This window comes from Lepidothrix coronata, unplaced genomic scaffold, assembly GCF_001604755.1.
Source record: "Lepidothrix coronata isolate B3197 unplaced genomic scaffold, Lepidothrix_coronata-1.0 Scaffold102, whole genome shotgun sequence".
Taxonomy (NCBI): Eukaryota; Metazoa; Chordata; class Aves; order Passeriformes; family Pipridae; genus Lepidothrix; species Lepidothrix coronata.
In genome coordinates, this window is record NW_016690282.1 from 1,514,691 (window position 1) to 1,541,746 (window position 27,056).

At 42.9% G+C, this 27,056-nt stretch overlaps 1 protein-coding gene across 2 annotated transcripts in view; it reads left to right on the plus strand.

Moving 5' to 3' along the window:
• Positions 1–24,063, plus strand: part of MYH9 (myosin heavy chain 9) — a 72,167-nt gene extending 48,104 nt beyond the window's left edge. The window contains exons 15-41 of one of the 2 annotated variants that reach the window (XM_017823420.1): positions 393–507; positions 2,895–3,088; positions 3,421–3,542; positions 3,917–3,986; positions 4,935–5,095; positions 5,790–5,898; positions 7,988–8,119; positions 8,773–8,979; positions 9,474–9,611; positions 10,107–10,230; positions 11,055–11,226; positions 11,805–12,017; positions 12,449–12,593; positions 13,090–13,296; positions 14,264–14,368; positions 15,584–15,736; positions 16,077–16,325; positions 16,820–17,032; positions 17,708–17,920; positions 18,274–18,435; positions 19,123–19,251; positions 19,595–19,683; positions 19,878–20,001; positions 21,077–21,285; positions 21,708–21,816; positions 22,120–22,292; positions 22,481–23,074. In XM_017823420.1, coding sequence (XP_017678909.1) covers positions 393–507; positions 2,895–3,088; positions 3,421–3,542; positions 3,917–3,986; positions 4,935–5,095; positions 5,790–5,898; positions 7,988–8,119; positions 8,773–8,979; positions 9,474–9,611; positions 10,107–10,230; positions 11,055–11,226; positions 11,805–12,017; positions 12,449–12,593; positions 13,090–13,296; positions 14,264–14,368; positions 15,584–15,736; positions 16,077–16,325; positions 16,820–17,032; positions 17,708–17,920; positions 18,274–18,435; positions 19,123–19,251; positions 19,595–19,683; positions 19,878–20,001; positions 21,077–21,285; positions 21,708–21,816; positions 22,120–22,292; positions 22,481–22,598 — 4,155 coding nt within the window. In that variant the 3' untranslated portion in view covers positions 22,599–23,074. Of the gene's footprint in view, positions 1–392; positions 508–2,894; positions 3,089–3,420; positions 3,543–3,916; positions 3,987–4,934; positions 5,096–5,789; positions 5,899–7,987; positions 8,120–8,772; positions 8,980–9,473; positions 9,612–10,106; positions 10,231–11,054; positions 11,227–11,804; positions 12,018–12,448; positions 12,594–13,089; positions 13,297–14,263; positions 14,369–15,583; positions 15,737–16,076; positions 16,326–16,819; positions 17,033–17,707; positions 17,921–18,273; positions 18,436–19,122; positions 19,252–19,594; positions 19,684–19,877; positions 20,002–21,076; positions 21,286–21,707; positions 21,817–22,119; positions 22,293–22,480 lie in introns of both variants that reach the window. The other variant, XM_017823421.1, reaches the window with a different exon arrangement.
• Positions 24,064–27,056: the final 2,993 nt, after the last annotated feature.

Genomic DNA, 27,056 nt, shown 5'->3' on the forward strand with positions numbered 1-27,056 from the left:
TTGAAATACATATCTATAGTTCAAGACACGTCAAAGTGACAGCAATTTAAATTTGTTCTCTGTGATTTGGTGAGATTGGAGGTGCTATTCAGAAACCTGCATCAAGACTTCTTCAGCAAAAATGATAATGCAGTTGTTTTGTGTCACACTTTGGGTGGTGCAAACTAGCATTGCAAATCCATTCCCTTTACTGACAGAACAGAACATGCAGCTGTTTGTAAGGGTTTGAAATCCGTAGGTATGCTTACTTAGATGGCAAATCCAAGAATGGTGAGGTAATCTGTTGTTGATTGTGCAAACCTCAGCTACTTTTACTGATGCACCAGATGTTGATGCATCTTAGGGTGCAGAAAATTGCCCTCCAGTTTTCTTGATGTGTTTGTCTTCTCCAGGTGGATTATAAGGCAGATGAATGGCTGATGAAGAACATGGATCCGCTGAATGATAATATCGCTACTCTTCTCCACCAGTCGTCGGATAAGTTTGTGTCTGAGCTGTGGAAAGATGGTATGTAATTAACCTTAATTTAATTTGTTTTCTCTTGTTTTATGTAGAAGAGTTTGTTTGATCATCAAAAGTCTATGATGAACTGTGTTGCTTTTTTTTCCTCTGAAGACTAAGCCGCCAAGATGAGCATTGTCTGGAACATCCTTTGCTTAGATTATGGTATTTCATTAAAACTTTGCTGTAACTCAAGAGAAAGGCTCACTTCCATCAACATACATTAAGCTTCCTGAATATATATTGCAATTATTTCTCAAAATCAAGAATGCCAGGATAAAATATGAATGTGCCATTACGTCCCAGCAGCTTGCATAGCTGCAGCACTCAAACTCAAGATCTGAGGTCAAACCTACGTTTTCAGTCCTGCAACTAGTGTGCTCTTTCTGCAGTGTTGTTCAGTATTTTACTCTTATCTTCTCTGGGTTTATCTGCTTTTGAGTCTTACTGTTACTGTCACTTTCTGTGGTAGGTTTTCTTTGACGTCTCTGTCTGTTGCAGAGATGCAGAAGGTTCAGAGAGCCTATTTCTATCAACACTTTCCTATTCTTCATCTAGAACCAGGTGACTGAGAAACCCAGCTGTCGTGTCATGTGTGTAATGCATCCTAGAGCCATGCAAGAAATGCTTCCGTTAACTTCTCTTTGTCCCTTTGTCATACCTGCCTGTCTTTCTTGTTCATTTCCTCTGCTTTGTGCTAGTAGCTCCTCATGGATTTTAAAATGAAAGTAAAACTGACCTTACAAGTGAATACAAGAAAAATAGGAATATATTGAGGTGCTAAAAGTTGCTCTTGCAAGACTTGGATAGGAATAGCTAAAGGCAAGTCCCTGACAACTGTTTGAATGTAGAGTTAGCAAGGCTGTATTTCTTGCAAGATTTGGAAGGAAGATTTTCAAGACTGCATATAAACTGAAATCCAGTTTAACATTAGTTTTAGAATTGGAATTTAACTTCAGCAGCTGATCATTTAAGAGAAAGTTAGTTTGGGAAGGGAACTTTTACTGGATCAAAAATGGCTGTCACCAAGTTGTGCCTCTCAAGGTCTTTGCTGTGCGATGCTCCTTTTGGACTTGAAATGTCAACTGACTACAGCTTATCAGTTTTCATTTATTGTTCTTTGCTGGCTCTCCTGTTGCAATGACTGTCCTTTTTGCTATCTTGATGTAGATTGCAGGGCTCAAGATTTTTAAGAGGATTGTTAAAGCCACAATCTGGGACACACTTCTGTGGATTTCCCTGTGATGTCATCTAGTAACATAACCTTCTTTTCTTTCTGATAAGGCAACCTTGACCCTATTCTAACAACTGCTCTAAAAGTGAGCAGTTCTAAATTAATATTAGCTGTAAATCAGAATATTCTTGCTTGTTTTTTCTTTCGTAGGAATGTCTCTTAGCAGTTGTGGGGTTTTTTTTTTAATCAGAAGACAGTTGAACACAAGCTGGTGTGTTTTCTGAAGTGAGGATTGGGAGCCTGAGTGTAGGCATCGACCAACCAAGATAGTGAAAAGTAGCTTGAAGCACTTAATAAAAATGTACTGGGGGTATGGAAATTTATAGTGATACAGTTAGCTTTTGTTGGTTGGGTGAATTTTTTTCTCCATGTAGAAAAGCAATGAGAAAAAGTAATGCTTTAGTTTCTTTTTGCCCCTGCTACTATCAGATTTAACTGGCTTCTGTTAAGGCAAAAAAAAAAAAAAAAGGATCTATGGAGTCCATCCATCAAGGTGATGATTTTATTAGTGCTTGCATGTCACTGACATAGTGGAGAAACTGTTGGGGCAGGGAGTTCTGACTCTCTCCTTGTGGTATTGTTCATGTCTTTCATAGAATACTTGTACTCCAAAACCAACTCAAACAGTGGTATCTTCAGGTTGGGTTTCTGTCATGCCTTTGACCATGTTTGTTCAGTTTACAAGTGGATGCGGCTTTTCTGATCACCAGTCCTGCCTGTAATGCGAGAGTGAAGCTGGGCTTTTTCTCTGTCTGTGGCCATTTCTGGATCAGAGTTAACTAATAGTTGACTCTGCTGGGCTAGCAGCTAGAACTTTTGGTTTGTTGTCTTACATTGTAAGCTAAGCAAGTAGAAGCATCCAAAACTCACTTCTGGATTGCTCTTCCAGAGCTGCCATCCAGGGCATCAGTAGAATATGTCTGGGAGTAAGTTTAACTCCATCACTCAAACTTCCTGTAGTGAGCTGATGCTTTCTTTTCCTTCCTGCTCCTATCCCTGCACAACTTCTGTACAGGAGTCGACATCTGTGTAGAGATGAAGCAAAAAGGATCCTGCAGCTCCTCTCATTGATCCTGTTCTACCCAGATGTTCTTTGTATGTTCCACTGCTTCCTTTGTTTGTGGCCGAATTTTAACACTCTTTCTTGTGCTCTCTCTAGTTGACCGTATTGTTGGGCTGGATCAGGTAGCTGGTATGTCAGATACAGCATTGCCAGGGGCCTTTAAAACCAGGAAGGGTATGTTCCGAACAGTGGGACAGCTCTATAAAGAACAGCTGGCTAAACTGATGGCTACCCTGAGGAACACCAACCCCAACTTCGTCCGTTGCATTATCCCCAACCATGAGAAAAAGGTACAGTCAAAACAGCACAGCCCGGGCAGTCTTACCTGGGCTTCCTGGGGGATGTGGCTGGGTTGCTATCTTTTGTCAGGTTTTGCAAAAGATCTTGAAGAGGTCCTGTTTTCTCAGGGTATCTTTTTAAGGTTGTTCTAAATAACTGTATACTTACTAAAATTTTGGAGTCTGATCTTTGCAGTTCTTCATAAGGTGGCATAAAAGCTTTCAGTTGTTTCTAACTGGAAAAGAGAGAACTGACTGCTTTACCAAAAAAGAGAGAGGCAAGGGGGTAACCCCCTTTTGTAAAAGCTTTGTGGTATTTATAAAATATACATTTTCCTCATTAGGCTGGAAAACTAGATCCCCACTTGGTCCTCGACCAGCTTCGCTGTAATGGAGTGCTGGAGGGAATCCGTATTTGTCGTCAAGGTTTCCCCAACAGAGTTGTATTCCAGGAATTCAGACAAAGGTGAGCCCTAGAGAAGAATCCAAAGCAGTCTTTGCCCTGGCAAAGTTTAGACATAAGTACAAAAATGGAAGTATTTCATTGCAACTAGATCACCAATTTTTCAAAGGCAGCACATCTGTATCTTGGTATTCCCTGGCACTAAGCCTTCCAAAAGCATCTTTGACTTCTCTAGTAAGGATGTAGTTAAGGTGAGGTGTAGAGGACTCCATCCAAGACTGCTGCTTCATACTCTGCTGAATAGAGAGAGAATTCATAGAATTTTTTTCTCTAAACTGCCAAACTCATAATGGCATAGGAATGCATACTGATTTATTTTGTTTGTTGTTGTTTTAAAATATACTTGTGTAACTGGTCTGATGCTTTCTCGTTTTCAGATATGAAATCTTAACTCCAAATGCAATTCCCAAAGGATTTATGGACGGAAAGCAGGCTTGTGTGCTGATGGTAAGACATCCCAGAAACTCTACGTGAATAGAATAAGCTTTAGGAGTGTGATTTAAAAGTTGGAGTTGTGAATGCCAAATATATCAGACCAAAATTCCAAAGTCAAATGTTTTGTCTGAGAGAGGGGTGCAAAAAGCCTTCTCTTGGCTTCATGGATGGAGGCTTTTGGCTAGCATGAGGTTCAGTAATCTTAGGCAAAGAGGATCTTTCTGTTTCCACAGATGCATACACTTTAAGATGCCAGCAGTGTTCATAGAATCCAAATGCTTAGAAGCATTAATGTTATCTTTAGCACATGCTTAAAGTATAAGTTTCAATAAAATTTTTGTAATGGCCTGCTGTTGACAAATGCTTTCAGTGAAGGCTCCAATTAATATCTGCGGAATTGCCTGCTTCAAAGGAAAAGCTTTGGCTCTAGCTTGATGATTAGGGGAGACTGAATTGAATTTGGCTGTAAGGGATTCCCTTTTTTTCTGTCTGAAGGGAGTGTAGCTTATTATTCTTAATTATTATAAGCATTGACAGCAAATCCTTGGAAGGAAGGTTGGGTTGGGGTGTCTTTTTTTGACATAGATTAGGGCTGGGAAAAGTGATTAGGAAGGATCAACAGATGTGTTTCCTCTAGGAAAGGAAGAGGACTCTAGGGACTACACATGTTCCTCACAGCTTCCTTGTATTCTGGGTGCTTGATGTGATGTTGTATAAAACAGTGTTTTCTGTCATATTTTCTGTCTGTGCTTACCTCCATTTCATGCTGTGCTTGGTTGAGCTCAAACTCCTCTTAATTAGGACAGAGCAGGACTTTATTGGGAGTTAGCAACTTTGGTTGGCCTGAGCAGCTCATTGTAGGGAAGGGATGTCATACAGTCGTGGGACACAAATATGTTTTGTGATGTTTCACATGAAGCAGCCTTTGCAGGACATGAATTCTTCTCTCTCTCATTTTAGATCAAAGCATTGGAGCTGGATTCCAACCTTTACAGAATTGGACAGAGTAAAGTGTTTTTCAGAGCTGGAGTCCTTGCTCATCTTGAAGAAGAGAGAGACCTGAAGATCACAGATGTCATTATTGGCTTCCAAGCATGCTGCAGAGGCTACCTGGCCAGAAAGTAAGTACCATAATTTTTCAAGTACGTATTTCTCCTATTCATGTACAAGTTTATCTTCAAGAAAAGATAGCTAGAAATGATTTTTTGCCAGAAAGATCATGATTTATTTTTTGTGTATAATTAACAGTTTGTGGTCTTTTAGGGCTTTTTCATCTCTGTAAGGCCAGACTTCTGGCACCTGCCAGAATCTCTGTGTGCTGCTATCCCAGAAACTACCTGAGCAGTGAAGTCTATTCCTCTTTATGAGTACTATGCAGCAGACCAGGTTTTTGACAAAAGTGTTGCAAATTGCAAAGGTGAAAATGAAAAGGTCTTAATACAGTACTGATCCAGGAGGTGTAGAATTTCTCATAAGCTACTAGGCAGGGCTGTAAATGGTACAGTTGTAAAAACAAAAGTAGTACCTGTCAGTTTGGTGGGAAAACACACTTCTGTTCCAGATCTCCCTTTCTGGAAGTGAAAATAGTGAGGCTTTTCAGATTAGAAGACATTAGGGGAAAAAAAGAAATTAGATAGGAAATTGAACAAAGGAAAGAATAGCCACTCTTACCTGAGCAGAAAAAAACTTGAAAAGAGAGAAAGTTCACTGAAAACTTTGCTAAAGAAAAAACATAGAAGTATCTTGGAAAGGGCTTGGTGATGAGAATTGTGTGCTGCTGTGTGTTCCTTTGTCTGACTTCCCCTTACTTTGCAGAGCATTTGCCAAGCGCCAGCAGCAATTGACAGCTATGAAAGTGCTTCAGAGAAACTGTGCTGCCTATTTGAAACTGCGGAACTGGCAGTGGTGGAGGTTGTTCACCAAGGTAATATTTTTCCCTTTGCCATTTCGACAGTTTGGTTGCAATTTCAGCTTCTCAGGTTGAACCAGAGCACAAAAAGCACTCCCTCTGCAATTGGGCTGGCTTGAAACTACACCTTGATTTATTTAGGCAGAGAATATCATAGTACATTTTATAGCTATGCAATATGTCACATGCATATCTATGCATAAATCGGATACAAGGCCATATCCAAGTAATGTTGTGGAAAAGCAGAAGTCATCTTTTAATGTTTTATGCCTAAGAAGAGTAAGGGGATCACTTGCTTTGATGGTGTGGCACTTCAGAGAGTCACTTGCCATGTGACTAGTCAATTTAGCTAGGCAAAAATTGTTATTATGGAGATGGCTTGCCATCTCTTTGTCCAGGGTTGTAAGAGCAAAAGAAAAGCACTGAGGTCTGATCTTGCTGTAATACTTCTAGATATTTTTACCTTTATAAAGACAATGAACACATGAAGAAATGGTCTGTTTTCTAAATCCATGGGATTTCTTGCTTTTTAGCCTTGAGCCTTTGCAGCTAAATGAGAGTTGAGAGCAGAGTCTAAACTTTTCTTCTCCTTCCTATAAAATTACTTCTAAGGGGTTTTATGGGGTAGGCACAGAGATGGGTGTTGTTTGTCTTTTTACAGAATTATCAAGTAGTTTGGGTTGCAAGGGATCTTTAAACATCATCTAATCCAACCCCCTTGCAATAACTAGGGACATTTTCAACTAGATCAATTTGCTTAGAGCCCCATCCAACTTTACTATGAGTTTCCATGGATGGGGCATCCATCCACCACCTCTAAAAAAACCTGTTCCAAGTGTTTCACCACCCTTGTTGTAAAAAATTCTTTCCTTATATGTCGTCTAAATCTACCCTCTGTTAGTTTAAAACTATTATTCCTTGTCCTATCACAACAGGCTTCCTAAAAAGTTTGGCCCCATCATTTTTAGAAACCCTGTTTAAGTACTGGAAGGTGCTATAAGGTCTCCCTGTAGCCTTCTCTTCTCCAGGCTGAAAAACTCCAACTCTCTCAGCCTGTCTTCATAGGAGAGGTGCTCCCTATGGTATTTTTTGTGACGCTTCTCTGTACCCACTCCAGCAGGCTGAGTACCCCAGACCTGGACACAGTCACTACTCCAGGTGGGATCTCACCAGATTAGAGGGGCAGAATCCACTCCCTTGATTTGCTGACCACACTGCTTTTGATGCAGCCCAGGACACAATTGGCTTTCTGGGCTGTAAGCACACGTTGCCAGCTCATGTCCAGTTTTTCATCTACCAGAAACCTCTATGTCCTTCTCCACAGGGATGTTCTCAATCCCTTCACCTCTCAGCCTATACTGATAACAGGGGATTGCCGTGACCTAACTGCAGGACCTTACACTTGGCCTCATTGAACCTCATGAGATTCCCATGGGCCCACTTCTCAGGCTTGTCCATGTCCCTCTGGTTGGCATCTGGTGCATCAGTGGCACCGCTTAGCTTGGTGGTATTTGCAAATTTACTGAGGGTGCACTGGATCCCTTCGTCTGTGTCATTAACAAAGATATTAAATAACACTGGTCCCAGTAAGGATTCCTGAGGGAACCGCTTGTCACCAGTCTCCATCTGGACATTGAGCTGGTGACTACTACCCTCTGGATTCAACCACACAGCCTGTTCCTGATCCACCAAGCACTCCACCCATCAAATCCATCTCTCTTCAATTTAGAGAGAAGGATGTTGTGGGGGACTGTGTCAAAGGCCTTACAGAAGTCCATGTATATGACATTGACTTGGATGTAAATTTCCCCCCTGTACTGCAACTTTTTTATTCTCTTCCTATTACTGCTTAACCCTTGAGGGTCTGGAAATTACTGAACCCTTTCCTTGGGGAATAGATGGACAGGCAGAAAGTGTGCTGTTGACAGAGTAGATGATATCTAGTCCTCTGATTCCCCTGATGTTCACAAAAAAGAACTGGTCAGTCCTTCAAATATGACACTTATGTAAAATGGTTTTTTATTCAATGCTTATCAAGTGCAAGAGCATTTCTTTATGTTTCCCTTGTTCCTTATACATCTCATTCCCTTGGTTTCCCTTTCAGGTGAAGCCCCTTCTGCAAGTAAGCAGACAGGAAGAGGAGATGATGGCCAAGGAAGAAGAACTAATAAAGGTCAAGGAGAAGCAGATAGCTGCAGAAAATAGACTGACTGAGATGGAGACCTTCCAGGCTCAGGTGAGTTTGAAAATATGATGTGTAAAAGTTGTTCTCTCTATACTTGTCTAACTGCTTGAGAACACCTCATTTGCTTTCTTGGTCTGATGGACAAGCTGCAGGATTGCAGCTTGCTGAAACATGGGACTTGGCTGCCATCTTGGTCAATTTGCTTTGCCCCTCTTCCCAGCTTAGTTCCTCCAGCAGGTCATTTTGTACAGTGACCACCTATTGCTCTTCTAGAGACATTATGTGAGGAAAAGTCTCCTTTGGCTATGTTTTGTAGCAAGCTGGTTGAATTCAGTCTCATCTTTAATGGAATCCTTTCTGTTTGGAACACAGAAGGTGAAAGCAGAATTGTTTTTCTGTAGGGCTGTTAATTATTCATTACTTTTGCAGGGGGAAATAGACAATATCCTTATTTCAAATGGATATGGTCTTGAGAAATTTGTGAAGGCTAACATGATATGGGGTTGCATCATGTGGTTTGTGAAGGAGAACCAACACTTGAAACTGTGATTTGATATTTAGCTTTTGATTAGGAGCAAGGGAGTGCTGCAGTGTTTACAACTGTAGCCGTGGAACACAGGAGCACATAACTTCACTTAACACAGATTGCTAAGTACTTTGGTAAGTTGGAGCTTGTCTTATTTGTGGCTTTGCATCCAATGTAGCTAATGGCAGAGAAGATGCAGCTGCAGGAACAGTTGCAAGCAGAAACCGAACTCTGTGCTGAAGCTGAGGAGATAAGAGCCCGCCTGACAGCCAAGAAACAAGAACTGGAGGAGATATGTCATGACCTGGAAGCAAGGGTGGAGGAAGAGGAAGAACGGTGTCAACATCTTCAGGCTGAAAAGAAGAAAATGCAGCAGAACATCCAGGTAATGCCTTAGGAATGCTATCTCTTGTCAGTAAAGAGGTTAGTAAAGGTTAGAGTGGTTCTTTTGTCTCAACTTGGAGGGAAATGAAAGAGAGCAGGGGGAAAAAAAGGCATAGAAAAATCTATCAGTGGAAACAGCAATAGAATGCAGCGATTCTGGTGCTGAGCCTGAGGCGTTCAATCAGTCATCTGGAACGAGCTGTTCCGTTCCTGAAGATGATGGCCACTTCTCAAATAATTAGAGGAGTCTTTGCTTTGTTTTAGGAAAGGTAGTGTTCCTTGCAAAATATAGCATTGTCTATTCTGCTAGAAAACTTGTTGGTTAGGATGCAGTATGTTGCATTACGTCATGACAGAGATGTCACTCTAGGAGCTACTAATAAAACCTTGAAGGAAGGGTGAAGAAACCTTCCATTTTAGTATTGCCCCTGTGCTGTTACATGGGTAGGTGAGCAGCACTGACCAACACCTTGCTTTTCTGTGTGTGTTGTGAAGGAACTAGAGGAGCAGCTCGAAGAAGAGGAAAGTGCAAGGCAGAAGCTGCAGCTAGAAAAAGTGACCACAGAGGCCAAACTGAAGAAACTGGAAGAAGATGTGCTAGTTCTGGAAGATCAGAATCTCAAATTGGCTAAGGTAAGACTCCTGCAGCTTCTTCCACAAGCTAAAAATAAACAAGTATTTTTGGAGCCACCCTCCAAAGGCTGACCTTTCCCCTCTTACAGGGAATTTTATTAATTCAGTGTTGTCTTTGAGAATTCTGATCTGAATTTTTGAAATTAACTGCCTGGTTGTATTCTTGACAGTCACTATTGTGTGATATTTAAGTACCCTTGACTAAATAATGATCCGTGAGCAAACATTTTTTGATACATTGTTATGCCAAGCCAGTATCAAGTTATTTCATTAACAGACTTCCCTTTCAATTTTGAAAGGACCATCAAATACAAATCTTTAATTTAAATTCAAATTTATTTGAATATTGTCTGTGATCCTGAAAGGATTTTTTTCTTTCTGAGTTTGTAGCAGGAGTAGGCACTCATGACATTGACATCTCTATGCACAGTCAGCTCTGGCAAAATATCCTGTAATTCCAGCTACTGCTTTGACACTGCCCTCTCAATTTTGCAGGAAAAGAAACTGTTGGAAGACAGAATGTCTGAATTTACAACAAACCTGACAGAGGAAGAGGAGAAATCTAAGAGTTTAGCCAAACTCAAGAATAAGCATGAGGCCATGATCACAGACCTTGAAGGTGATTTTGTTTTTTTTGTTTGTTTGTTTGTTTGGGGTTTTTTTAAGATTAAAGGCAGATTCTGCAAAGACCTTGTCTAATTAGTTTTAGGTGTTGTTAAAATTTGTTGAACTTCAGTTTCATTTCTAGAGTTTTAATTTTCCCCAGTTTCTGAGGGGTTAAAAATCAGTCCATAGCGTGTAAGCTATTGATTGATTTGATAGAGCTGTGCGCTGGCCAGCTGAAGGTTATGTGCCTTGTCAGCTGAGCCCTTGATCTAAATAAAAATCCTCTCTAATGCAGCAGGCCAATGGAGAAGAGAGGCTGGTTCTCTTTCTTCTCCTGCTGTGGAAGTGTCTCCACTTTTCTACTTCCAGCAGCATCAGTCTGTCAGGGTTAGTGCTGTTTCTGATAGCCTGTTTGCACAAGTTCTTCAGAGTTCTAGGAGGCTCTTCATCTGGAGACTGCCCAGGTTAATACAGCGGGAGCCAGCCTCTTTAGCTTCAGTAAAGGGGGAGTAGACTTGTGTTCAGCATCACTTGATGAGTGCTTATGCCTGTATGGTGTGAGACTGGCATTGTGCTGCCAGTCTTACAGTGAAAAGGGGGAAGGAGGCTTGGCTGTAAGGTGAGGGGAAGGGAATTGCCCAGATGTGGTTTGAGAGCAAAATATGGGGGTAGTTGCATGTACAGGTCCTGACAGAACAATGCACTCCAACTACAGTTTGGACAGTTGTATTATTAGGAAAGAAACTATTGCTTAAATAGATCTATTTTTCTCTGTTCCTACAATGTTCTTTGAGTATGTGTCATCCATGTAACTAAACATGTCCCCATCTTCATCAGAACGCCTGCGACGCGAAGAAAAGCAGAGGCAGGAATTGGAAAAGACTCGTCGGAAGCTTGAAGGGGACTCCAGTGATCTGCATGACCAGATTGCTGAGCTGCAGGCTCAGATTGCAGAACTCAAAATGCAGTTGGCCAAGAAGGAAGAGGAGCTGCAGGCAGCCTTAGCTAGGTGAGAACCTGACCTGCGGGGACCACCAGGTTGGGAAGTATTTCTTTTCTTGTGTCACTTGGAATAGGGACTAAATGCAGTCTGTGGATGTTGTATTTTAGCCTGTGCACTGTTAAAGATCCATGTCCTCAACATTAGAGTTCTCTGGCTGCTGCTCACTGCCACATTCTCCATACAGAACTAGACTATGAATGTAATGGGCACTGCATGCATTTCACTGGAGCAGTAATATTTCAGATGGGGTTAAAAAGTAGTGTCAACACACTGTCTCTCTGGTAGTTGCTGTATTCATCTATTCAGTTAAGTGTCCAATTTCCAATGTAAAATGGTGCTTTTTCTGCTTTCTTCTGTTGTCAGTCTCTCTCTGTCCCCTTCTTTGAGGTAAGAAATTGTGCTCTCTCAAGTATTGGGAAATAGAGCTTAGAATTTGTAGATCATATATGGATCAAAGTCCGAATGTAATATTGTAGAGCTGACCAAAACCAGCTTTTTTTCTTGATTATTCTTGGTAAGACAGGTTGTTTTAATTTGTGTATGTTTTAAGTCTGGCTCTGACCAAAACCTTATGTTGAACACAGAGTGGAAGAAGAGGCAGCTCAGAAGAACATGGCCCTGAAAAAGATCAGGGAACTTGAATCCCAGATCACTGAGTTGCAGGAAGACCTGGAGTCAGAGAGAGCATCCAGGAATAAAGCTGAAAAACAGAAGCGGGATCTGGGAGAAGAGCTGGAAGCGTTGAAAACGGAGCTAGAAGACACACTAGATTCTACAGCTGCTCAGCAAGAGCTGAGGTAACTCCAACATGGAGCTGTGTTATCTTTATTTGGGTTTGGTTTTGACTGTTTTTAATAAATGCTGGTGCATTCAGTCTCTTACCATAGCAAGTCTTTGCCTTTGTCAGGGTAGGCAGGTTGGCAGCCTCGGTAGTGTGCAAGCTGTAGTCCAGACTGCATTACCTCACCTGATGTAAGAAAGGTGATTTGCTCCCTAACCAAAGTGTTAGTGGTACCCCGGAAACATTCATACTTTCAGGCTGAAAGTAATGCTGCCAGCTTGTGCTTAGGAAGGATGCAATGCTAAGTGCTGACTTTGAAAAGTGTCTTTATAGCCTGTAGGGCTAAACAGACCATGGCACTTTCCTGCATTAGAGGTACTGTTGGTGGATATACACTTGTGCTTGATTCCTTCCTTGGCATCTAAGTGGAATTTGTGAATTTTTCAGGTCAAAGAGAGAACAAGAAGTAACGGTTTTGAAGAAAACTCTTGAAGATGAGGCAAAGACTCATGAGGCTCAAATCCAAGAGATGAGGCAGAAGCATTCACAAGCTATTGAAGAGCTGGCAGAGCAGTTAGAACAAACCAAACGGGTATGTGAAACAGAAAACACAAGGCCAAAGCAGTCAACCTCCCTGAAATGAGAGCTGCAGAAGAGCATGAAGTGTTCATGATACTAGGCCTCTGATACATGTATTCTTCCCTTGCTAGATCATTTTTGCTATGAAGCATATATAAAGCTGTTTTAAATAGTTGCATTCATTCTTTTTTACACCATCAGGCATGTTATACTACACAGCCAAGACATTCTTTTCACTGCTAGCAGTTGTTGACTTGTACCATCTTTAATTAGGAAATCTGATGGTGCAAGACTTTCTTCTGTATTGTTGTCTTCTCTGAGTATTAGATTGTTTCCTACTTATCAGTAGCAGGCTGTTCAAATTGGTTTTTTTCCGAATAAGCAGTCTACAAATTAGCTGCTAAACATTGAACATTAGCTTGCTTGTTGGAAAAAACATGTACTCAGTGGAAGGATCCTGCCATATCTAAAGTCTGAGGGGTTTTGCTGCTTTTTGTTTTCCCCTTCAGGTGAAAGCAAATCTTGAAAAAGCAAAACAAGCTCTGGAAAGTGAGAAGGTTGAACTGTCCAATGAGGTGAAGGCTCTTCTGCAGGGCAAAGGGGATGCTGAGCACAAGCGGAAAAAAGTCGATGCTCAGCTCCAGGAACTGCAGGTGAAATTCACAGAAGGCGAAAGAGTGAAGACTGAACTGGCTGAGAGGGTTAACAAACTGCAGGTGAGTGGCTTGGGTTTTCCTTAGCTTCAGCCCAGGGCTGGAGAGAAAAGATTGTAGGGTGGTACCTCCTCATAACTATTTGACAAATCTTGTTCCTCCTGAGGATAAGGTTCCTACAAAAAGCAAATCCACAGTTTGCTTCCCAAGGACTATGCAAATTCCTTAACTCATTGCCAGAGCAGGATATTTGGATTGATGTCACTTACCTTGAGCAGCCCTGAGAAGGTGAAATAACCAGTTGCCATTTGAGTTTTGTAAGCCTGAAAGAGTCAGCGTGTCTGCACCCCTTCAGTGTACAGTGGTTTGCACAGCACAGTTCTGTGAGCGTTCAGCTGCTTGGGGACCTAGAGTGGCACAGACACACTGGTGATCGTGCAACTCACCTGGGAGACAATGTCTTGAAGCTTTGTAATGTGGTTGATGGTGTTGAGGAGTGGCTCAAGGGTGATGTGGAAACTTAGGGTTTCTCCTCCTTTCTTCAAAGGAACAACAAATCCCTTTGAGTCACATAAAATGTTGTCTTTGGTCTTCTCCTTTATGGAGAGTTGTCATTAAAAGTTGAGCATTGCAGTGTATGCACTATCTTTTGGAGTGTGAAAATGTAATTTTGAGACTCTAGATACAATCCTGAAGCAGTTAAAATAGAAGAGAGTTAGTTAAATATAAGCTTTTACAATTGCTTACCAGGCTGTCTAAAATCCCATATAGGCCTTAAAAAAACCCAAAACAACCAAAACTAGAAGGCTGTTGCAACAGAGGTGATCCCAAGTAAAGTTCTCTTTTCAACTTCTCATATTTAATTCCTGGGATTTTGGAAATTATGTATTCATTCCTTGAGAGATTATGTACACATGCCTTACTGTTGAGAGGTGCCTCAGTTTTCACTTTTGGGTCTCGTAGCTGCTCACCCGTTCCTGTCTGTTTTTGCTGATGCATTCAGTAACTGATACTCTGATCTCTCCTTCAGGTTGAGTTGGACAATGTCACAGGTCTTCTGAACCAATCTGACAGCAAATCAATCAAATTAGCAAAAGATTTCTCTGCTCTGGAATCACAGCTTCAGGATACACAGGTGAGAGCTTTGGAAACCAAGGCAACTGTGTGTGGTGCAGCCAGTGTGCATTACAAATTGTTAAAGTGAGAAATCACTCTGGACACCATTAAGTACTGGATATACAGCAATTCAAAGCTTTGAGTCTGGATTTTTTTTGCTTAGGGGTTATATTACGTGGTATTAGGAGCATTTGTACAGAAACAAGCTGTTTATCTTCCTTCTGCTTCCTCAGTATGTGCAACATATGTGACTTTTCCCCATCTTGGATTTAGAAGTCCTCTTCTATCACCTTTCTGCCTGAGAGGTCTTTAGTGCTAGAACTGACTGGAATGCTAGGTTCTTGTTTGAGATCTTCATAGTCAAGTATTTGACAGGGGTTTTTGTGTGTGCATGTGTGTGTGATTTCCAGTAAATTTGTCAAGCAGAATTTTTTTTAATTCTCAGTGGATGTTGGGGAAGTGATAGATTCAAATAACTTGGTATTTTTTCAGGAAATAAATCATCCTTAGACTTTGGGATTGAAGGCAGCCATTTACAGTTAGTAGAGTGTGACACTTTTGGTAAAGCATGGAGTACTAAGCAGGTTGGAAGGGAAAGGAGGAGCATCAAACTTCAGATACCAAGTGACCTCGAACAGTCCTTGATGTTCTGTCTACTTACTACTCTTTCTTAAAAAACAGACTCAAAGATAGGGCAAAATATAAAAATTCTGCACTAGTTTAAAGATTCATTCAGCTCAAGCACTGGCAGCATAAGTCAGTCAATGTTGTTGTGCCCTAAGCTGGTAAATGACCAGTGCTGTACACTTCTGCTAATACCGGTGTTGGTTTTGACCATGCTAGAGCACTTTGGCCTGTTGTCTGTTCCTTTGGTACTGGAATATGAGAAAGACACATAGCAGAGTACAGTTTTGCTATTGTTGGGAAAGGTTTTAATACTTTGTGTGCTATTTGGAGGACTTGAGAAAGGACTGTGGAAAGGTTTGTGTGGTAATGAGTATACTTTAATGATTTGACTGTAGGAGAGAATAAGACCCTTCTGAATATTTTATTTCTATACTATATCACTGGAAGACAATTATTTAAATTCTGCCTTCGGTTGTCTTATCTGTGAATTAAGTTGCATACTTAAACTCAGCTTAAGAAGTACTCATTCTGGAGAGAGTGGATGAGGACTGTGAGCCTTTAAAGCCAAGGAGTGGTGCTGAATTCCACTGGTGTGTTTGCTTTATAGGAGCTGCTGCAGGAGGAGACTCGCCTAAAACTGAGTCTCAGCACTAAGCTGAAGCAAATGGAGGATGAGAAGAATGCTTTCAAGGAGCAGCTGGAAGAAGAAGAGGAAGCAAAGAGAAACCTGGAGAAACAGATCTCTATTCTTCAGCAACAGGTACAGAATCCCATAAACCAGTGATTTTTGAGAAGCAAAAGTGTCTTGAGGGAAGTAAAATCTAAATGCAGACTTGGCTTCTAATAACACAGCCTTTCCTGGGAAAGGGTGATCCTGCTGATTTGGGTGAAAGAAGAAATGAGGAGATCTCTGATGATAATCATATGAATTGGTTGTAGATTTCTCTCCAGAAACTCCTTTGGGCATTCAATCATACAGTATTATGTGAGGGGGTAGTAGTACCTTCAGAAATGAGCAGACTTATATCCTAAACTTCTGGTGACAGTAATCTGCACATAGCGTTATGTTCATGGCTTCATGAACAATCTTTGTCCTTTAGGCAATAGATGCAAAGAAGAAGATGGATGACGGTCTGGGCTGCCTTGAGTCAGCAGAGGAAGCCAGGAAGAAGCTGCAGAAGGACTTGGAGGGCTTGAGCCAGCGTTATGACGAGAAGACAGCTGCATATGACAAGTTGGAAAAAACAAAGACCCGCCTGCAGCAAGAGCTGGATGACCTCGCTGTGGACTTGGATCATCAGCGGCAGATCGTTTCCAACCTAGAGAAGAAGCAGAAGAAGTTTGATCAGGTATGGCTTCAGTCACTGGGTATTCAGTAGGTGGATCTTATTGACAGGTCTTCTTTAAAAATATTAAAGCAATACTGCTTGGAGAATGCTTATTTATTTCTGAACTAAGGCAGAGTACGTAGAGTGGAGAAACAAGCTTTAATAGAAGTAAATAAATTCTGTTCTATGCATAGGAAGCTTAGTAACGTTCCTCTTCCCAAAGGGATAACATTTATATCAAAACCAAGATTGAGTTTGAAGCATTGTTTGCAGATCATCTCTGAGAGAAAGTTGGAAATAATAGGTTGGAGGCCTAGGGAGTCAGGAGTTGTTTACTTGGGGTCATCACAGTTGTTAAAAATGGGGTCCATGCCTCATTCTGTGAAGCTGCATTTTCTTGATTCCTTCTATCTGTAGAAGAAGACTATTAAGAAGGCTCTGATGAAAAGATGCATGTTTACCTTGTTAGAAAATTATCAGTAATTTCTCAGAATACTGATGCGGTGCTCTTGTAGCTGTTGGCAGAGGAGAAGACCATCTCTGCCAAGTATGCAGAAGAACGGGACCGCGCTGAGGCAGAAGCCCGTGAGAAGGAGACTAAGGCCCTCTCCTTGGCCAGAGCCCTGGAAGAAGCCATAGAGCAGAAGGCTGAGCTGGAGCGAGTCAATAAGCAGTTCCGCGCAGAGATGGAAGATCTGATGAGTTCAAAGGATGATGTTGGGAAAAGTGTAAGTATGAAGCTAAATTTATTTGGGCAGGAAATGTCACACAGGTGATACTGTTACTTTAACACTGTAAAAAGCTTATTCTCGTGGTAACATAGAGGGATGTTGTAGAGAATACCGGATACATTGTGAGTTTGTGAGTGTTATGTTTGTATTACATTAATAAGGAGGAAAAATGGGTTGGAAGAGCCTGGAAATGGCCCAAATGAGGTACTGACAAACTGAAAATTAACTGGTATCCTTGTGCAGATATCCCTATGCTGTGATCCTAATAAGTAAAATACAGTGATTAGCCAGGCAGTGGAAGACATTAACCCCAATATTTCAAGACAAAAAACCTTATGTGTATGGAAGGAAAAGAACAAAATCAGAGACCAAGAAGTATTTTCTTGAATTCTTTCAGAACCGGAGGTGTCCGGCTCTGATAAGTCTGCAGTAAATCAGGACTGGGCTGACAGATGCTTTTCTCTTTCTCGCCACCACCACATATACATGACCAGAACTAACAGTAATTGTGATTCAGACTGGCAGCTCGCATCTGCCCTAATACAAGGGACAGATGCAGTGTTCTGGTATTCTGTGTGATGTGGGTGGCTGTTCTTAGTCTTTTTTGCTGTTAGGGTAGATTAAATTATCTGCACTCTTTGAGGAAACCTCATGTGTGGTACTGTGCTGTAGGTCCATGAGCTGGAGAAAGCTAAGAGAGCCCTGGAGCAGCAGGTGGAGGAGATGAAGACACAGCTGGAAGAGCTGGAGGATGAACTGCAGGCCACAGAGGATGCCAAACTGCGGCTAGAAGTGAACCAACAGGCTATGAAGGCACAGTTTGACCGGGACCTCCAGGGACGTGATGAACAGAATGAAGAGAAGAAGAAACAGCTGATCAGACAGGTAAGAATTGCTCTGTAAATCCTGAAAGTGTTCTGTACATAAAAGCACTTGTGTCCAAAGATGATTAGACAGACAGTGCCAATCCAGAGTGTTGTTAATGGTAACACTCCAGGCAGCACTGCAAAGCTGTGAGAGACTTTCTCCCTTGTGTGTGTGATTGTTGAAACAGCCTTTGTCTATCAAAGGAACCCGTGAGGCTTTATTAGTGAGGAATGTTAGCCCCATCCCCCTGCCAGGAAGAATGAAGACAAGTCACATGCTTGCACTTATGTAGCGTTTGAAAGGGGGATGTGAAAAGTGGGTGTTGGGAAATGAAGGAGCTGAAATGCTGATGCCTGTGTTTCTTCACACAGGTTCGGGAGATGGAGGCGGAATTGGAAGATGAACGAAAACAGCGATCCATGGCTGTGGCTGCCAGGAAGAAGTTAGAGCTGGACCTGAAGGACTTGGAAAGCCATATAGACACTGCTAACAAGAATCGTGAAGAAGCCATCAAGCAGCTCCGCAAACTGCAGGTGAGACACTGCAACGGCTTTAACTGTCAGCGTAGAGCATTTACCTGGGGAAACAGGATACAGGATTTCACCTCATGAGAACCATGCATCAGTGTCACAAGAGCAGCAGAACCTTGTAGCAATTTACCACAAAATATTTATTGGCATTTCAAACATCCTTCTAATCCCAATCTGCCTGTTTTAACTCCCTGGGAGACAAGCTGTAGGCAAAGTCTGCTCTAGTGCTTGCCTCAGGTCAGCGTTTTTGGAAAGGTTTACAGAGCTGCAAAGCTAGAAAACTATAAATAACATTTAGAACCTGCCCCAAGACAGTTCTGTTGTGCTTTTTTTAATTTCTGCAGGCTGTTGTTGATCTGTTGTTAGAGAGAACCCTAAATCCTCCCTAAAATGGCCATTCCATTGCTTTGCTAGAAAGCTTTCTGTACCCTCCCTTCCTCTCTCCCTTCATCTGAGAAAACTTTTTTCCCTGCAAATAAGCAGTCCTGTTTGCTTCCATTTATATTTATCCTTGTTACCCGTGAAAAATGAAAAGTATGATTCCTTTTGTTTTTACAGCAGCCTTTCTGGTGGCTGAAGAGCAATGAATCTGTATTTCCGTTTTCCATCCGTGTTTCCCATAAGACAAATAAACCCAAGTTGTTAATGTGAATGCTCTAAAATTCACCCATTTCTGTTCTCCCTTTTCAGGCACAAATGAAGGATTACATGCGGGAACTGGAGGACACACGTACTTCCCGAGAAGAGATCCTGGCACAGGCCAAAGAAAATGAGAAGAAGCTGAAGAGCATGGAGGCAGAGATGATCCAGTTGCAGGAGGTAATGGAATATGCATGCGAGTCAAGGGTTGGTTTGTTTTCTTTGGCCAAGAAGTATATGTAGCGGTCTAAGCTCGTGTTTTATTTCCTTTCTTCTGTGCTTTTTGCTCTGCTCAGATATGAGGTCCACTTCAAAATGCAGAGTTTGGCCCTTTCCTGATAGCTGTGGTAGGAGTGTGCAAAGCAAAGGAAGCTGTGGGGTGGAGAAGGGACAGACTGTGTCATATAATTAACTTTGGATCTTGCTAGAGACCATACCAGCCATTACCAGTAACTACTTTTTCCTATGCTGCATTAATTGGTAGCTTCCTATTGGATCACTGACCGTCTCGTTTCCATTCCAGGAACTTGCAGCTGCTGAGCGTGCCAAGCGCCAGGCCCAGCAAGAAAGGGATGAGCTGGCTGATGAGATTGCCAACAACAGCGGTAAAGGGTGAGTAATGTTCCCCATTTAAAGGAGGAGGAGCTGCTTTGAGAAAATACTTTGCAGGCTGTTATTTTTGTGTAGACTGCAGCACACACTCTATCCCCTGACTGAGCTTATTTTGTATACAAGTGGTGAATTTTCCCCAAGGCATTGATGCCATCAGTGCTGCTTTAATGCTTTCATGATTCTGTGTCCTATAGAGCACTGGCCATGGAGGAGAAGAGACGCTTGGAGGCACGGATAGCTCAGCTGGAGGAGGAGTTAGAAGAAGAACAGGGCAACACAGAGATAATCAATGACCGGCTCAAGAAGGCAAATCTTCAGGTACCTGTTCAGGCTGCACCATGCCAGTAGGGGTTCTCCAGTCTGTGTAAATTGTCAAACCACACTCTGAGTAATGCCAGCTGCTGCTTTTTGTACAGTACAGGCCCTCAGAAGTCCAGAGGTGTGAGCAAGATGAAACTGCTGAATACCATGATACAGAAAATAGCAGCCAAAACTGATGTTAACTCACTGGTTTTGATAATTTTAAATCATTAGGTATCTGGAATAATCTCCCAAGTTTATTTAAAAAGAAAAACAACAAACCAACCAAACAAACCCCACCCAAAAACCCCCTCCCAGTCCCTTTTTTCTCTACTAAGGGGTATTGAGAAAGAGGATCCATTGCATGTTGCTCCAGCTTGACATGCTGAACAATGGCACAATGTGTTTGGAAAATTACTTTTCTGCCAGTTCTATGCTATTTCAAATGGACTAACCATGTGAAATTTGTTAGGCTGCTATAGAAACATGATCTTAATCTGCCTGTTCTCTGCCATATTTTGTCTGCCCAACTTTGAGAGTCAAGCACGTTGTTTTCTTAGTGCTCCAAAGCCAAGGAGGCTGCTGGTTTTCCAAGTGGCTCATTTGCTGTGATAGAGGAGAGCCAGAGCCCTGGCTTGGAAGTAGACCGAGTTCTTGCCCTTTCACTGTTGCAAGTCAGTATTTTTAAGCTGCTTCTTTGTAGTGGAAGTAGACAGACAGCAAATAAATGATAAATTAGTAAAGCACATGTATTGGATCCACTTGCTTCAGGATTTTTGTAATTCAAAGACTGTAATTCAAAGACTGAAGTGTGAGACCATGGTCTTCACTCCAGGGAGCAGTGTACGTGATTGGCAAGTTTAGTTAGCCCTAAGAGGAGGTTGATAAACCTGTTATTCAAGGAATTATTTTGAAAATCTGGGTAAACTAAGATACTTTGAGAAGTACCCTGCCTGCAGACAGCTCCCTCTGCATCAGTTATTCCAAGTATTCAGCTCACCCTGAGGGTTCTTTTTCTTTGCAAGTCTGAGAAATAAATCAGCCTTTCAGGCTAGAGCACTGGCTGTGCTGAGTCCTTTACCTCTCTCTGCAGATCGATCAGATGAACGCCGACCTGAACGCCGAGCGCAGCAACGCGCAGAAGAACGAGAACGCTCGCCAGCAGATGGAGCGCCAGAACAAGGAGCTCAAGCTGAAACTGCAGGAGATGGAGAGTGCCGTGAAGTCCAAGTACAAGGCTAACATTACAGCCTTGGAAGCAAAGATAGCGCAGCTGGAAGAGCAGTTGGACATGGAGACAAAGTATGTTCTAGTAGAAACTCTGTTTTACAAGCTTCTGCCCACTCTGGAATTTTAGGCTCTTTTGAAAAAATTTTGATTTGTCTGAGTGAGAGCTTCATCCTAGGTATACTGGGTAATACAGAAATAAGATCTTGGCAAACCTTCCTTGTTTTTCACAGTAGAGACTTACAGCTTGTTCTGGACTTAACCGCTCCTAAAACTGCAGCTGTGATACACTTGCTGCCCCTTTGTAGCTTCAGGAAGGCTCATATCTGTGTGACATCAGTGTCTTTTGGTCATTTCTGAGAAACATTGCTTCCCATCCCTTTTTTTCCTGAATTAAGGAAGGTTTTGCTATCTTCTTGTTTCTAACTTGTCAAAGTCAGGTCATTTGTTGGGGGCAATGGGCGGTGTTGTCTGAGCATCCCTGTGTTTGTGTGTAGGGAGCGCCAGGCTGCCAGCAAGCAAGTGCGCCGTGCCGAGAAGAAGCTGAAGGATATCTTGCTGCAGGTGGATGATGAGAGGCGTAATGCTGAGCAATTCAAAGATCAGGTGGGTATAGTGACCTGCAGCATGGGGAAAGGATTTCCCTGCTATGACTGAGGCATTGTCTGCGTGTAACAGAGGTCTAGCATTAACCATCCTATGGATTTCTCTTCTGTCCCTGTAATAATTGAAAGATGAGACAGATGAAAATGTAATGCTTTTAAGGAAAAGACCTCTCAAGTCCTAGGCAGCTCCCTTCAGAAAGGGAAGAGAGGGCTTTGGAAACTCTGCTTTTTGCTGCTTTAACTACTGTGCTGTAACTCTGGAGAAACATTGATTCCTTATTTTTTTTTCTCTGTACACACTCAGGCGGACAAGGCAAACATGCGCTTGAAGCAGCTGAAACGCCAGCTTGAGGAAGCAGAAGAGGAGGCCCAGCGAGCCAATGCATCCCGTAGGAAGCTCCAGCGTGAGCTGGAGGATGCCACCGAAACAGCTGATGCAATGAATAGAGAAGTCAGCTCCCTGAAGAGCAAACTCAGGTAAGGCAGAGCATTTTGGGCCATTCCTTGGCAGCCAGTCCAGCGAAGTCTTGCTGCAGCTGCTCCCGGTGGCAGCTGCCCACAGCAAACAGCATGGCAGGTGCTTCCTTACCTCTATCCAGAGGCTGCCCTGTGTGGTGAGTTCAGTGAACCCTTGTGTTGCTGACATGCTGTCTGTCCTTCCCCAGGCGCGGGGACCTGCCATTTGTCGTGACTCGTCGTATTGTCAGGAAGGGTGCGGGAGAGTGCTCCGATGAGGAAGTGGACGGCAAGGCAGATGCTGGTGAAGCCAAAGCTACTGAATAAGTCCTCCCATTTGACCCAGGTTACACGTGAGGGAGTGACCCATTCAATCCCCCTCCCCTCTTCCATTGGACTTTTGGCAAACCCTCTCCTAAATTGGCTGGGGATCTGCAGAGCAAGCCCAGATTTGTGTATCTGGAGCCATCAGGCATCTGTGTTCCTAGTTTTCTCCTCTTTCCAGTTTCTAATCCTCTTTGTATTTAATGCCAAAGAGTCAGGGTTCTGAAATCTGACCAGCAGTTTGGCTACTGCAAAGGCCTGTAGAACTGTCTGTGCCATGTCTGCTGGTACATCCTTACACAGTTTGGAGGGAGTGGGCTTAGGGAAAGATTATTTTTGCTGTAAATCTCCTTTTGTCTTCAATTCTAGCTGCAGGGAAGCTCCTTCCTGTATTTTTTCCCCTCCCTCTTTGTTTGCTTTCGGCAATCATGTTCAGTGACCTCAGACTTCTGCCTCTTTTAATCTGCCCACCCACATGGTTTGGGAGCAGTTTCAGGAAAAACGGTGTGCTTTGGCCATGGCAATTTGCCCTTTCTACTTTCACGTGTTTCCAGGGAGGGGTGAAGAGGGAAGCTCCTCTCAGGACCAGTTACCTGGAGGACTTGCCAAAGTTGTCTTTTCTTCTTTTTTTTTTCTTTTTTTTTCCTTTGTTTTTTTCCTTTGTTTTTTTTTTTCTTTTTATTTTTTCGTCATTTTTCCCTCTTCTTATTTTTCCTGTCTGGACAGATCTCCAAAGTGCAATGATGTCCTGTTAGTGTCTCTGCCTCTGAGCGGTTCCATCTGAGTGTGGACCAGTAGTTAATGACAGGCTGGGGAAGCAGAACAATGTCCTTGTGCTTGTCCGAGAATCTCTGGGGGACCAAATATATTTAATGGTAATAGACAGAATCTAGAGGAATTTAATAGGGTAGTGGGCAGAGGGTGGGGATAAGGGGAGGGAAATTCCTCTTATTGACATGTCCAAGCCTCTTGCACCTGCTCAGTAACCAGGGGTTGGGATTAGTTATTGTGCACCATTGACTAAGAGTATATTAAAAACCCTTTAATCTGCACAGATATATGTAAGGCCTTTGTATCTCTTGTAATAAGTAATTAAGAAAAAAAATAAAGGTCTTTATCACTGCCTTTCTCTCGGGACCATGGTTATATATAGATAGTCTTTACTTTTCTACACCGTACACTGGTTGCTGGATTTACCTGTATTCTTAACCATATTGTATATGCTGCATTTAGACCTACTTATGAGCAAAGTAAAAATAATTAAATATGAAGCACCATACTGTATGCCTGAAGCTCTCTAATGCGGGAGCCTCGTGTCCCAATTGCTGTCACAGAAGAATTTAAAATTTTTTTATATAATAAAAGTGCCTTAGCATGTGCCTCAGCTGTGTGTCACCACTACAGTCAGTAATGGTTTACTGGTGCTCCACTGATGTTACCAATAAAGATTATCCATGTGCTGCAGTCATTGTGCGTGTGTTGCCCTTCCCTCCTTTCCTGGGTGTGGTGACGACCGTGTGCATCACCTCCGGAGGTGGTGTCTGGTGTCGGAGCGTTGGCCTGTCCTGTCACAGCACTGCAGACACCCCTGACACCGAGTGACCTTCTGTAGCTGAACTGGGCTGTTACAGCACCTTGGTTGTACCACCAGGGCAGCTGGCAGTGCCCAGCACGGGGCATTTTGGAGGAGATGATGCACCTCGTGCGTGCGCTTTCTGAGGGTTACCAGTTCAAAACACAAGGCTGTGAATTTGAGCTGAGCCAGCTCTGTTCTTGGCCTGAAGATGGTATTTCTGAGTCTGTAACTAACAACATGCAAACAGACTCTGCTTTGCTCCTATTTCCAATCTCTGGAGTCACTGGAAGGTAAGGATAATGGAGGAGTCAGTAGATGTGTCTAGAAGTCTATTTTAATGAATGGATTGTCAAAACTGCCTTTCACTCATCTTTGAGCTTGTCCCCAGAAAATCTCCTTTTTGTTGCATTTTTGCTAGAAATTGAGAAGAAATGTGAAGAAGAATGCGCTGGTGTTCTGGTCTTTCTGGCCCGTTGAAGTGCCACAGGTGTATTCTGGTCCTACAGCCACAGCATGAAAAGCTGGCATGCGACACCAGCACCTCCTAACTCTAACCTTGTCCCCTCCCTGTGTTGGCAGAGATTTAAACCTTGATGAGAAAGTCTGAGTTACAAGTTGTGGTCAGGGCTGGGTCAGGCAGTGATGGGGAAGGAAGTGCTGGCACTCACCATGAAGGGCTTGGTGCAGCCAGCAAGTGCTGCTGCCAAGGTCAGTGCTGGCAAACGAGGAGCAGGGAGGGTGCAGCTTACAGTAAACTCCTTCCCAGGGGATCACATGTGTCTGCTGCTCCCAAAGGGTGGGATTTCTGTCTAAACAAATGTTGGGAGGGGAAAAAGTCTTCTCATTAAGAAATATAAGTGTAAGTAGAAGTTAAAAAATCCAAGAGGGGTGCAGCCAGGAGGAGGCATGAAGATTCACCACACACTGCTGCATGAGTGGGTGCAGTCCCATTAAGGGGTCAGTGTAAGCATAAGCTACTTTTGAAGTTGTGTTACATGAGCTACAGCTTTTGAAAGCTTTGATAGGGATTAAGGCATGAAGGGCTGGAGAGGGTTCATGGCGTGTGGAATACAGGCACTGCTGTGCTGATGTCCTGCACATACACTGTTAAAAACAGGACTGGACTTACTGTCATCGGGGAGGTTACTGGTTCAGCTACTTCAATCTTTTTCCAAAGTGTTTACCAGGAACTTGCAGGGTATCTCTGTGACCAGTGTGCCCTCTAAATTGCATTAAAATTGCCTTCCCATCATAGGATCAACTTGAAATGACCCCGCTGGCCAGGCACTGATGTGGTACAGAGCAGAACCTGTGTGCTGACGGGGTGCTGACCCTTTTAAGCTCAGGCTGCTTTTTGTGTCCTTTGCACTGTGATGCGTGAGCCGGTCCTTTGCTGCTGCTCTCCCCTGTGCAAAATGAGAGTTGTGTCCTTTTTATTTCAACTGGCACAGTATTTTCCTTCAACTTAGCACCTCTTTGTGCATCCTCATGGAAGGGACAAAATTTGCCTCCTACAGCATTTACCACTTTGCAGAGTGCAACCTTGAGCTAGGAAGTTCTTGTGGCTCCAGGTTAGTTGCTCTTCTGTAGATTTCCAGAGCTGCTAAGTGCTTCATAGAGGTTTTCCCAGGATTTTGGGAACAATATGAGTAGGTGAGTGGTTACAAAGGCTGTAATAATAGTGCAAAAGATACTGAGCTGGGACCTGATCTGTGGGCCCTACAAGAAAATAGTTCTGGGAAGTTGGTGCTGGAGCTCTGTTGTCTGCACCTTCCAGCCTCAGGGCTGATTCCAGCCAGCGTTGGAAGTGCCTGAATGAGAGGGAGGACATAGAGATAGTTTGAGGAAATGCAAGTGATGATAGTGATGATGTTGATTTCAAACATTCCTGTCCCTGCACCAAGCAGTTCTGCTGGCACAAAGGATCTGCAAACCAGATCATTAAATGTAATAACCTGGCTAAAAAAAAAAAAAAAAAAGAAAATACACTGATGCAGGTTATAGTGTGGCCCTCATGGGGCCAGTGCAGCTGAGAGGCAGAGCCACCAGCCCCTTCACAGCCTCTGGGAAATGAAGGTAAATCGCTAAACCTGCAGCATCATCCTGCTGCCAAGAGCCTTCCCCTGTGGAGAGCAGCTGAGCTTGTTCCTGCTACAGCTTCCCCCAGGGCAGAGCAAGAACAGTGGCTATTAGAGCCAGTTCCTTCTGGGTTCCTGGGCACAGCAGGAACTTAAACCTGATGGGTTTAGGATTTAGCCCTCTTCCATTTCTCTCACAAACTGAAATCAAGTACCACTTAATGTAAACAGAGAATGACAGTGCAGATGCAATGGCTGCGGAGTGGGACTCCTCAGTGACAGGCACTGGAGTGGGAGAGCTATGCTGGAAATGTGCAGCCTGCCCTGCCTGTGTGGAGAGAGAGTTCTCAGGACAGTGGTTTGAGTGATCTGAAAATAAAATGCAGGCTGCTGCAGCCCAACTAGAAATCAGGCAGCTCAGCCTGTTCTGGAGATGCTTTGTCACCACCCTGCTGGCAAGATCCCAGCTGTGTTGCTTTCCCTGAAGAGCTTAGATCTGAACTTTGCTGGGGGCACGTAGTTTTAAACCTTGTCTTCAAGTGCAGCTGGAGACACTGTTCCCAGTTTCAGGACAGATAGTTAATGCTTGTAGATAACTGCATGCTGTCTTTTTGGACTTAATTTTGCCTTTTCCCAATGCTCTAGCAGTGGGAGTGAAAGCAGAAGGAAAAGGTTAGAAAAAAAAAACAAGAACAAAAATAACCCCAAAACCTTCTGTCCTAAATTTGTGACTCTTCCATCCTTGCTACCGTTTTGAGCCAGTGTGGCTGAGCAAAACAAACAGCTGAGTGGCCACGCAGCAAGAGG